Source organism: Hemibagrus wyckioides, linkage group LG12, assembly GCF_019097595.1.
Source record: "Hemibagrus wyckioides isolate EC202008001 linkage group LG12, SWU_Hwy_1.0, whole genome shotgun sequence".
Classification (NCBI taxonomy): Eukaryota; Metazoa; Chordata; class Actinopteri; order Siluriformes; family Bagridae; genus Hemibagrus; species Hemibagrus wyckioides.
In genome coordinates, this window is record NC_080721.1 from 12503880 (window position 1) to 12516049 (window position 12170).

Here is a 12170-nt window from a genome sequence, read left to right on the forward strand (position 1 = left end):
TTTCATCCAAACAACCAATCACTGAATACTTTTCATCCAAACAACCAATCACTAAACACTTTTCATCCAAACAACTAATCACTAAACACTTTTCATACAAACAACTAATCACTAAACACTTTTCATACAAACAACTAATCACTAAACACTTTTCATCCAAACAACCAATCACTGAACACTTTTCATCCAAACAACCAATCACTGAACACTTTTCATCCAAACAACCAATCACTGAATACTTTTCATCCAAACAACCAATCACTGAACACTTTTCATCCAAACAACCAATCACTGAACACTTTTCATCCAAACAACCAACTAATAAACACTTTTCATCCAAACAACAACTCACTAAACATTTTTTATTCCAACAACTAATCACTACTCATCATTTTTCCCAAAAATAGACAGATAGTCACCCTTGTTCCCAACAACCCATCACTACTCACCATAGATCTCCAAGACCAATCACTACTCACCCTTGGTCCAACCAATCACTGAACACTATTATTCCTATTGACCAATCACTGCTCCTTTTCGTTCCCAGTGTCTAATCACTAAGCACCAATGTACACTCAATAAATAATGTTCAAATAATTCTGATGTTTCAGTGAATATCCAGATGAGCTCGTGACATCATCTGATCACGTCTAGTGACTTTTTGCGCGTGCTTTAGCTACTTTTAGAGTTTTTTTTATATATCTACTTTAGCTTACTTTTAGCTACTTTCGCAACACAGACTGCGGCGTCACAGAGACACAAAAACACGTTTCTGTAAAGCCGTGCCTGAACTGTTTGGCTACTCAGTTGAGCTGTGCTCGTGTTCAGATGAAGACAGGAAGTCACACTGTGTCCTAAACCACACCCCAACATCTGGGCGATGTCATCGAACACCTGGAGGTCGGTTTCGATGCAGATATTCACATACTTCCATGACTTGATAGCTACATTACTGCAAATAAAAAACTCTTGAAGGGAATTCAGATATCTCTCTTCCTCCTGTGACCTTTAGAGAAGCCGTAGACACACAGCTCTTTAAACGTTTCTACACTCAACACTGTTTTCATACCAAAGAGTAGAAGAACAATACTTTTTTCACAAACACACAACCCCCTCTCCTTCCTTCACAACCCCAAACCCCCGACATTCAAGTTCCTAGAAAGAGGCATTGATGGCAGGCAGGAAAACAAAGAGATCAAGGAATGGAGAGAAGCCCACCGAGCTCCCCCCCTCCATAACCCCCTACCACCATCACCCCACTGTATGCCCCTCCGTCTCCCCCAAAACGCTCCACGGCTCTTCTTATCCGCAGAAGAAACCCACCACATCGCCTGCACCAGCTGCACCTCACTCGCTTTCCCTCACCACAAGAGAGAGAGAGAGAAAGAGAGAGAGAGGGGCTCGAACATCTAAGGAGCTTGAAATCAACTTCAGAGCTACAATACAGACTCATCCTCACTGTGAAAGCTCTAAAAGTTCTGGGGAAAAGCCACTGCAGGTCCTGCTGAAGAAAACTTTCTGTAACATTTTAAGGCCGGAGTCTCCAGCGTCAGAGCTTTATTTTCTGGAAAGTCCAGTTTCTCTGGTGCCTGACAATCTGAGGGGTTTTTTATTTGTGTGTGTGTGTTTTATTGACTAGTTTAAAGATATAAAGTCCAAGCCAAAACTTTACTCGATGTCAAGTGGCCGAGAATATCAGCAAAAAGCTTTTATTTTTCCAGAAGCTAAATAAAATAGAGATTGCTCCTGTTTTTGTTGTTTCCATAGCGTCTTTGTCGCCATAGTGGACTCCAAAGTTAATATGAAGCTCATATGAAAAGTAGACGCTCAGGACTTGTAGTGTCTCAGAAGGATTTCTGTTTTTAGCTTTACTAGGGGCGATGGATTCAAAGTAAATGTTGATCTCGAACCCGTTTCTGCTCTCTGAGACGTCCCAAGTGCTTGTTCATTTAAAAAGCATCTCGAATTTCATCTTCTACACTAAAATTCTCCAACAGAGGAAAAATCACACTGAAAGCCAAACAAGTCCTGACTCATTTACCGCGTGAACTGAGAGACAGAGTCCTTGGTACCAGGTCTGCAGTCGGAGGAGATTCTGAGAAATGAAGTCAGATGCCAAATTCGGCATTTTCATGACACATAACTCTAAAGACACTCAGACTCCAATTTACCTCACATTTCCCTTGAGGTTAAGCCATCTGCTCCCCCCCCCCCATTAAGAGGGCATTTGAAAGAAAACAGCTAAGAGGCAGATTTATTTTAGGTTTTATTTATTTATTTTTTTTGCTATATCGGTTTTCCGGTGGGTCGAGAGTTTTTTGTTAGTATTTGATTAGATCAGATAACTAACTTGGTTCATGATGTAGCCTTCTACATGCTTCCCATGATAGATAGATCGATAGATAGATAGACAGACAGACAGACAGACAGACAGACAGGTAGGTAGACTGATCCCATTGGGGAAATTCTTGATATTTTGGTGGATTATTTGCTCAGTTATTTGCTAAGTAATTGTGTAAGGTTTGTGGGCCTTATGGCTGTAGGATTCAGATGATGGCCACCACAATGCCTTCACATTCTTGTCTTTACAACATTTTGTACAGCTAAGAGGCAGATTTAATTCAGTTTTTTTCAGTGCTATATCAGTTTTTCAGCGGGTCAGAGGTTTTGGTTAGTGTTTGATTAGATCAGATAACTAACTCGGTTCATGTTGTAGCTTTCATACATGATACTTTGGTGGATTGTTTGCTAAGGTTTAAGGTTTGTGGGCCTTCTCACTGTAGGATTCAGATGATGGCCACCCTTGTGCCTTCACTTTCTTGTCTTGATAACATTTTGTTCAGCTCTGGAGGTATCACACTGTGCTGGCGAAAGGAAATAGATTTTCACATTAGAAAACAGATCTTAAGACATCCTTCAACACCTTCACCATTTCCTTGTTCGTTGTCGTGTGGTTCAGCTGAACGTTTCAGATCAAGGTTTATTGGTTTGTTTCTGCCTCTTTTCTGAACCTGAGCCAGTGTCTGTGTGCTCATTAGATTTGCAGATTTGTACACGGTCATTTCTACAGGACCCTGATGTAACCATTTAAAGTTTGGATTTGGGCAAAAAGGCACTGGCTTTAAAGGTAAGCCCTTAAATCAGTTCCTCCAGGAAGTCACGATTTTACGACAGAAGAAATTAATGAAAAAAAATCAAGCAAGCAGCAAGATATCTTCACTGGTAGGAGTTTAAAAGAAGAATCCTGTGCTTGCAATTTTACCAATTCTATTTTAATTCTAATTTTAATTTTTTTTTAAATCTCTGGCTCAATCACAAATAAATAAATAAATAAATAAATAAATAAATAAATAAATAAATAAATAAATAAATGGAATGAAATGGTAATGGTCCGATAAACGGCCAATCAGAAGCTTCTAACTTGATTACATCAATTTCTGGACTCTTCCACACTGTTTAAAGACACAGTCCATGTGGTGTGTGTAAACATTGTGTATTTTACAACCTAAATTAAACCTGAATCAAATCAAACTATTTTTTATTTTTATGTGAATGCAGTGGACACTGTAATGGACGAATCTGTTCAGTCTCGGGTTGTGTAAACTTTAACTGTAAGCCTCAAGCATGTTTCTTTAAGTGATAGAAAAATAGGTATAAGAGAAATGAAACACTCGGTGACGTTCTGTATCATTAGAAGTTAATGAACTGTTCTTTAAAAAATATTTAGAGCACCCCATAAATCACCTGTTCAACACGATGCAGGAACTTCCTGACAATCCCGTGAAGAAGAAAGCAACATTTATTTTTCTCAGCTCAGGTCATTCTGAACACACGACCCCGTCATAAACTAAAATAAAATCACTGCTGTGATGTTTGTAATGTCCCTAACGCCATTAGCATGGTGGCTAGTTAACAGGATTTCACTAATTCTAGGCTGAAAAAAACTCCAAACAAACCAAACGTTCGAGATTTTGCTGCTTTATTTTCCAACATGTCAGAGTTACAAGAAACGGATGGCGCCGCGAAACATGAAAAATCACAGCCATTTACGAGATCTTTAAATCAACGCTATCTTCTCTTGGGCAGACCAGAGAAATGTATCATGGAGGAGTTCAGTAAAGCCAACAATCTCATTTTATCTCGATTTACAAAAAAAAAAAAAAAAAACCCAACAGCACTGACAAGCACCGAGAAGTTCTCAGGAGTGTTTGGTGTGGGCGAAGGTTTATTTTTGCCCACGCCTGTGGTGATTCATCTCCCGATCGATCGCTCGTGCTACAGCCACAGCTACGTAACACCTTCCTCCACCTTTCCTCACCTGTAGGTCTGTAACGACTCCACAGGTTAAACAAAACGGTTTTGAAGTAGTAGAAGAAGAAGAAGAAGAAGAAGAAGAAGAAGAAGTGAGGCTACAGGATGCTGTACGCTGGTGGATCAGAGCTCTGAGCTTGCAACCTCTCGGGGACCTTACAGCTTGCGATGAAAAAAAGAAAAGAAAAAGCGCTTAGTAAGAATCAGGTCTGTTCTGGTAAAGAGTCTTTACACTTCACGTCGGTTTTGACGAGAGATCTGAGCTTCCCGAAAAATAAAAAATCTGCAGAAGTCATGCAAAAATAAAATCAACTTCTGTTTTCAGGATAGAAGCGATCAGATCAAACCGCTCATTTATTTCTGCTCTTTGACTCATGACAGCTTTCAGATACCAGAGTCGGGCAGATACGTTTGCAGAAATGATGGCGTGATGACCGTTGTCATGGCAACCGGCAGGGTGAAAGAGCAAGCTTATCTACAGACGTGTTTCAGATTGAGTCTAGGTGCAGCGAAGACGCATTAATGATCATTATGTCATTAAAAGCAGTTATAAAAGTGTGTGTGTGTGTGTGTGTGTTTGGTTAAAAATGCTTCGTTTCACTGTCACCAGAACAGTCAGCTCACAGTTTCACACCTTCTGACCAGCAGTTTGAGGAAGTGATGATGATCAGCAGTTTTTTTTGAGTGGACGTGAAAGTTAAGATTCTCAGCGTGTCGCTGCTTTGAAGCCTCACTGCAGCTCTGTTAGATCTGGATCGATTCTCTAAGCCTAAAAAATACATCTTTTCTTTTTTTGTAATCGCGTCAATTCTCAGTGCTCTCGAGGGAGCACTTAAAAATGTCTGGAACAGGATTTCAACGCTTAAATCAAGGTGGTGTGACGAAGCCTGTCCTGAAATGAAGCTCCTGTTCCACAATATTACTTTTTTATTTTTTAGAGTAATTAAAGACGTCCTGGTCCGCTAGTTCGCTTCTGTTTCCCCTTACAGACCTCCTCCATTTTTACTAAAAGTTAATAATTAAAACGCAGCTTGTGGTGTTGCTCCTCCCATCCCCGAGACTTTCTCGTGTCTCTGACACCGGAGACTCCTTCCGTAAAAAGCTAGGAGAAGGCGTCACCATGGCAACCGTGATAAGGATCGCCCGAATCTTTATACTTTTTCCCCTCAGACTGGATTTAAGATCTGTTTTTAAAAAATGTTTTGATTCCTAAACCCTGAGCTTTTTATCACTCGATTAAACAAAAAGTAATAAAGTAGAGGATTTGTAGTGTTTTACATTATAAACAAATATGTGTGTTTTTGTTCAATCTGTAATTATTTATCCTTACTAACTAACCCCCTAGCACTTTGTTTTTCACAAAGTTTAAACCTCTCTCTCTCTCTCTCTCACACACACACACACACACTCTCAGTCCAACCTCAGTCTGGTTCAGTCACATTAGCTCTGTGATGACTGTACAAAAGCAGAGAACATACACACACTCTCTTACATACACACACACACACACACACACACACACACACTCACTCACTCGCTCATACACTCGCTCACCAGCCTTCAGGTCCTGCTGATGATTTGAGAGGTAAGTCAAGACTTTAGATTTTAATGGCAACAGTTTGGGTCACATATTTAACAAAAAAAAAAATATATATATTATATTATATTAAAAATAATCCTGAGAATGAATTTGTACTGATTTAAGAATTATTTATGGAGTGTATTACTGAAGCAGAGGCTCAACTGATAAGCGTGTAAGATTGGGTAGAATGACATGGATGATGGTGTTATTAGATTGACGTTGGTGTGAGAATATGATCTGATGATTTCAGCTGATAATTGATGAGGTCATGAGACTTTTCATAGGACGTTTTAATCTGAATTGAAATCAAAGTTGGAAGAATGAAGCAAACTGAAGCTACGATAAAAATTCAGATTTATTTAATTTATTTTTTTAAAAGCTGTGATAATTCTACAGTGTGTAACTGACTGATGTACAGAAATAAGGATGTTTTTCAGTGGAAGATGATTTTCTTTTACACACACGCACAAAATTTCTGACACATTTTTGCCCCTATACATGTCGACTCCTTCTACCAGCGACAAGAGGACAATTCATTTTCCACATTTCTACCTCAGTGAACTGAAACAGAATCGATATCATCCTCATTCGGATCCATTTGTTACGATTTTTTAAAAAATGTGTGGCTCAGATGATGCTCCGATTGATGCGTGGACGCTGGGGGGGGGGGGGGGTAAAAACCCCACCTTGCTGATGTGGGGTGTGAGAATCAGGATCGGATAAACAGCGTAATCACAGATTGTCGTTTATGAAGTGGATTTTAGTCGAAGTTTGGAGAGAGAGAGAGAGAGAGAGAGAGAGAGACGTTTGAAGGCTCTGCACATCTGGAAAAGGCCACAGTGTGTTTCTGGGTAAAAAAAACCCTAAACCTCAGGCTCTGGATTCCTAACTGAATCATGCAGGTGTGTGTGTGTGTGTGTTGAAACCACACTGCCTCGTGTAGGAAACACTGTTGAAATTTAACAAGTGGTATCCAGTGAAAGTTAAACACTTCGACTCGATGATTTCAAGCGCTGATTAAACCGGACACAGTTCTCCGTAAAGTCCGGCTCTAAAAGTTCAGGATTTTCAGGATTCTTCAGTCGCCTTAGACGTAGAATTTGTCGTTAGTGAGGTATGTGCTTTTCTGTGTTTTTCCTCCGAATTCGTACACGAATCATTTCTCTTGTCTCGGATGAGTGGGCTGTCAAGAACCTAAGAATGACACAGTCCATGTTTGGGAAATGAAAATCAAGCGATGACAGGAATGGCCGGTGTAACAGACGGAACTGTCTCCGGCCTCAAGCTGATTGTTTTCCTATAACGGCACGTCGAGAGGTGATTAAACCCTCATGGTGGAAAAAGAAATCCTTTCTCTTCAGTGAGTCGTAAAAAATCCACATAGAGAAAGCTTACATCAGACTGAATTCCAGAGACTCCTTCCAGACATCTTAACGCTTCCTTACGGAAAACTCCGCCGTATCTGTGATCCCACACCTTCCGTGTGAAATGACGTGATTTTAAATATCTTCGTGATTATTACTAATTGATTCTTTTTACACGGAGCATCCGCAGTACCAGTTCCTGCACACGAGCCGTTGCTATAGAAACGCTAACGTATTGGGACGAGAGCTTTAATCGAAACCGTCAGAGCCTCCTGACCAATCAGGATCCAGTAATTCAACTTTGTAGGAAAGGTTACATTTATATTTTATTATTATATTATCATTGTTCTGTATTTTCTTTTTGATTATTTAGACAATCTCAGGTGGAAGTAATGGAGAATGTAAGTGAAGGATACATGAAACCCATCCTGGAGTAATTTGTAGCTCAGTGTGTGAAGTTGTTAGGGGAAGAACAATGAAGAAACTATATATCTGTCATCTGGGTTATGCTAAACATCCAACAGCCACATAGAAACTGTTACACACACACACACACACACCTGGCAAGCTAATCAAGATTTGGAGCAACAAATGTCTGAAAGATTTTTTTTCCGGAAACACGGCCCGTTAACGATCTGCTTTATTTTCTTTTTGGCTCTAGACATCTGTTCTGTCTTTCCTCCTCCTCCTCTTCGGTCTCTTTAAGAAAAAATGCCTCGCTCTTTTCTGGTCAAGAACAAGAGGGCGGGGTCTCATTCGACACGCTCCACCCACTCCTACACCTACCCCTCTGACAGACATCCGGGACCCTTGTCCGGCGTCTCCCCCGGGAGCAGCTCACCTGTAGTGCTAGAGCTAAGCCCGAAAATGGCTTCAGCACCCGGGTACCCCGCAGCACAGTCCCACTGGGTTTCCATGGAAACCAGCCCTAACGCCGCCTCCCAGGCTGAGAACTGGGGTCTCTGGAGAACAGGTAAACTACAGGGTCTCTGATCATATGGCTTCTGATCGATGTGATAGATTGGGCGGGGTTGTCTGGGTGGAGCTCCGATATTTCAGTTCAGTTCTTCATTAAAGACGAATATCAGAGCTGATGAAGGTTAGATGAGAGGAGTGTGATAATGAGAGGTGTGTGTGTGTGTGTGTGTGTGTGTGTGTGTGTGAGCAGATGATCAGGCAGGTGAGACTGAACGTCCCCCGGTGTGTCCCTCACTCTGGTCTCCTGCCCTGAGCAACACATTCAGCTCTCACAGGGAGCAGGAACTGGAGCGACTGGTGCAGGTGCTGCTGAACCACAGACTGCAGGACAACTCCAGCACTCCACTGTGTGAATGTCCACTCTGTGAGAAGGTCAGTGCGTCTCTCACAACTCTAAACAACTCTATACAACTCTGCACAACTCTATACAACTCTGTATAACTCTATACACCTCTATCAAACTATACAGCTCTATTCACCTCTATCCATCTCTATCCAACTCTATACACCTCTATCCAACACTATACAACTCTATTCACCTCTATCCATCTCTATCCAACTCTATACACCTCTATCAAACTATACAGCTCTATTCACCTCTATCCATCTTCCAACTCTATACACCTCTATCCAACACTATACAACTCTATTCACCTCTATCCATCTCTATCCAACTCTATACACCTCTATCCAACACTATACAACTCTATTCACCTCTATCCATCTCTATCCAACTCTATACACCTCTATCAAACTATACAGCTCTATTCACCTCTATCCATCTCTATCCAACTCTATACACCTCTATCCAACACTATACAACTCTATTCACCTCTATCCATCTCTATCCAACTCTATACACCTCTATCCAACACTATACAACTCTATTCACCTCTATCCATCTCTATCCAACTCTATACACCTCTATCCAACACTATACAACTCTATTCACCTCTATCCATCTCTATCCAACTCTATACACCTCTATCAAACTATACAGCTCTATTCACCTCTATCCATCTCTATCCAACTCTATACACCTCTATCCAACACTATACAACTCTATTCACCTCTATCCATCTCTATCCAACTCTATACACCTCTATCAAACTATACAGCTCTATTCACCTCTATCCATCTCTATCCAACTCTATACACCTCTATCCAACACTATACAACTCTATTCACCTCTATCCATCTCTATCCAACTCTATACACCTCTATCCAACACTATACAACTCTATTCACCTCTATCCATCTCTATCCAACTCTATACACCTCTATCCAACACTATACAACTCTATTCACCTCTATCCATCTCTATACACCTCTATCCAACACTATACAACTCTATCCATCTCTATCCAACTCTATACACCTCTATCCAACACTATACAACTCTATTCACCTCTATCCATCTCTATCCAACTATATACACCTCTATCCAACACTATACAACTCTATTCACCTCTATCCAACACTATACAACTCTATACACCTCTATCCATCTCTATCCAACTCTATACACCTCTATCCAACTCTGTACAACTCTATACAACTCCATACACCTCTATCCAACTCTGTACAACTCTATATACATCTGTACAACTCTATAGACCTCTATCCAACTCTGTACAACTCCATACAACTCTATTCAACTCTGTACAACTCCATTATGTACAACATCACACAACTCTATGCTTTGGTACTATTTAGAACTGTTGAGAAATTTCTAGAATTTTTGTTAGGAGGAATCTTTTTCTCTGATCCTTGTTAGAAATCTTTAACGTGTTTAATTACCCACTGGGAAGCTTCCATATGGTTTTGACATTAATTTGAGTAACTGAGTTGTTTGTTGTGTTGTGTGTTGTTGTGTGTTTGTTTGTTGTGTGTTGTTGTGTGTTTGTTGTGTTGTGTGTTGTTGTGTGTTTGTTTGTTGTGTGTTGTTGTGTTGTGTCTCAGGTTCTGTCATCAGCTGTTGGTTTGGTGACTCACCTGCGCAGGTCTCACATCAACAGAACCACCGTTCCATCCACTGGCTTGGGTTACAGTACACAGCATCACGGGCTCAGACCCTCGTCTGGCTTCTACGGCAGAGCTAAAGTACGATGAACCTGTGTGTGTGTGTGTGTGTGTGTGTGTATTTCTGTGTGTGTGTGTGTGTGTTATTCACATGATTCGAGGATGTTATTTTCTAATTAATAAAATTAATAAATATCTGCTCAGATGCAGGTTAGTAAATGACACTGTGTGTGTGTGTGTGTTTGTGTGTGTCAGGAGCGCAGTTTTGTCTGTAAGGTGTGTGGGAAGGTGTTTAAACGCTCGTCCACTCTCTCCACTCACCTGCTGATCCACTCAGACACTCGACCTTACCCCTGTCAATACTGCGGCAAGAGATTCCACCAGAAATCTGACATGAAGAAACACACCTTCATACACACTGGTGAGGACACACACACACACACACACACACAAAGCTTGCTTAGCTGCCCTGGAAATAAATCTAACGGCTAATCACTTTGCTAGTGTTACCACAGTAAATGGCCTAGCGACTCTAGCCGTCTAGAAAACTTAGCTTTATGGTCAGGGAAGTGATTACAGAAGTATAAAGAAAGTAGCTAGCGGATATTTAGACTGAACACTGGCTACATGTACCTTAGCTAGCGATTTTGCTTAGTACCTCAGGCTAAGCTAAACATTATTATGACACCGATGTAGCCAGGCGCAAATTATCTTAAACAAAGCATTGAAAAGCAAAATCTGTCTAGCAGATAATGCATCAAGTGTTCAGGACAACACAGGCACAAGCTAACTGGCTAACTAACTGATTCTTCAGCTTAATATAGCTGGCTACAGCTAACACCATAGTTACAGTCTGGCTAGCTAGAAGACTCCGATCACTCAAGATCATTGGAGCAGATAAAATGTTCTGTAGTTGTTGTTCCTGCTGAAGTAGTAGTTAGCGATTCTTCAGCACTAGTGTGACTAGCTAATTAGCAAGCACAGCTAGGCATTTTTAAGCTAATAAAAGCTAATAATACCTTCAATACAAGCACAAGCTATGATAGGTGCTCAATACATGTGCTTGCTAATGTAGCTATCTGAAATTGGCTTGCTAATTCAGCTAGCTTCAGAGTGTAAATGTAAACTGCTTAGCCGACATAGCTACTGATTCTTTGAGGAATCCGGATACAAGCTGAAGTCAGTTTAAAGTGAAGTGTTAAAGTGAGACTCTCTGGTTGTGTCTGGGTCTGTGACAGGCGAGAAGCCCCACGTGTGTGTGGTGTGTGGGAAGGCCTTCAGTCAGAGCTCCAACCTCATCACTCACAGCAGGAAGCACAGCAGCTACAGACCGTTCCACTGCCCTCACTGCCCGCTCGGCTTCCAGAGGAAACTGGACCTGCAGCGCCACCTGGAGACGCACACCAGCGCCGACAGCACCACGGCCTATCAGAGCAGTCTGAGTTAGCGATACACAACATCGCAGTGTGCAGAGCGTGATGTTTAGCCTTAATAATGTCTTAATCAGTGTTGTATAAAGTACCCAAAAGCCACACTTGAGTAAAAGTACAGGTATTTTGTTAGAAAATGACTCAAATAAGAGTTAAAGTCAACCTTTATAATTCTACTTGAGTCTAAAAGTATCTGAAATAAACTGTACTTAAGTATCGAAACTAGTATTTTCATGAATGTATTCAAGTATGGAAAGTAAAAGTAAATTAATAAAAAAGCAAGACTGTAATAATTTAGAGAATTATGAATTTTATTACGTTTTGCTTTCTTTCTTAAACTTCTCAATAAAAGCACCACCAAAAAAATGGAGGAAAGAAAGAAGAGGCCTTTAGAACTGTATTGTAATGAAGTGTACAGTGTCAGTGTTTCCATACATGTGGGTTTGTAACTAAGGCCATGTCCATCCGAACCCGGGGATTTTT

General features: G+C 40.8%; 1 protein-coding gene across 4 annotated transcripts in view; it reads left to right on the forward strand.

The window, feature by feature from the left end:
- The first annotated feature begins 2990 nt into the window (after nucleotides 1–2990).
- Nucleotides 2991–12170, forward strand: part of LOC131362727 (zinc finger protein Gfi-1b-like) — a 9940-nt gene continuing 760 nt past the window's right edge. The window contains exons 1-6 of one of the 4 annotated variants that reach the window (XM_058404948.1): nucleotides 2991–3127; nucleotides 7919–8230; nucleotides 8426–8607; nucleotides 10198–10338; nucleotides 10513–10678; nucleotides 11496–12170. The exon at nucleotides 11496–12170 is cut by the window's right edge and continues 760 nt beyond it. In XM_058404948.1, the coding sequence (XP_058260931.1) occupies nucleotides 7969–8230; nucleotides 8426–8607; nucleotides 10198–10338; nucleotides 10513–10678; nucleotides 11496–11704 (960 nt within the window). In that variant the 5' untranslated portion in view covers nucleotides 2991–3127; nucleotides 7919–7968 and the 3' untranslated portion in view covers nucleotides 11705–12170. Of the gene's footprint in view, nucleotides 3128–5513; nucleotides 5897–6654; nucleotides 6796–6849; nucleotides 7008–7918; nucleotides 8231–8425; nucleotides 8608–10197; nucleotides 10339–10512; nucleotides 10679–11495 lie in introns of those variants that run through there. The other 3 variants (XM_058404946.1, XM_058404950.1, XM_058404949.1) reach the window with 3 other exon arrangements.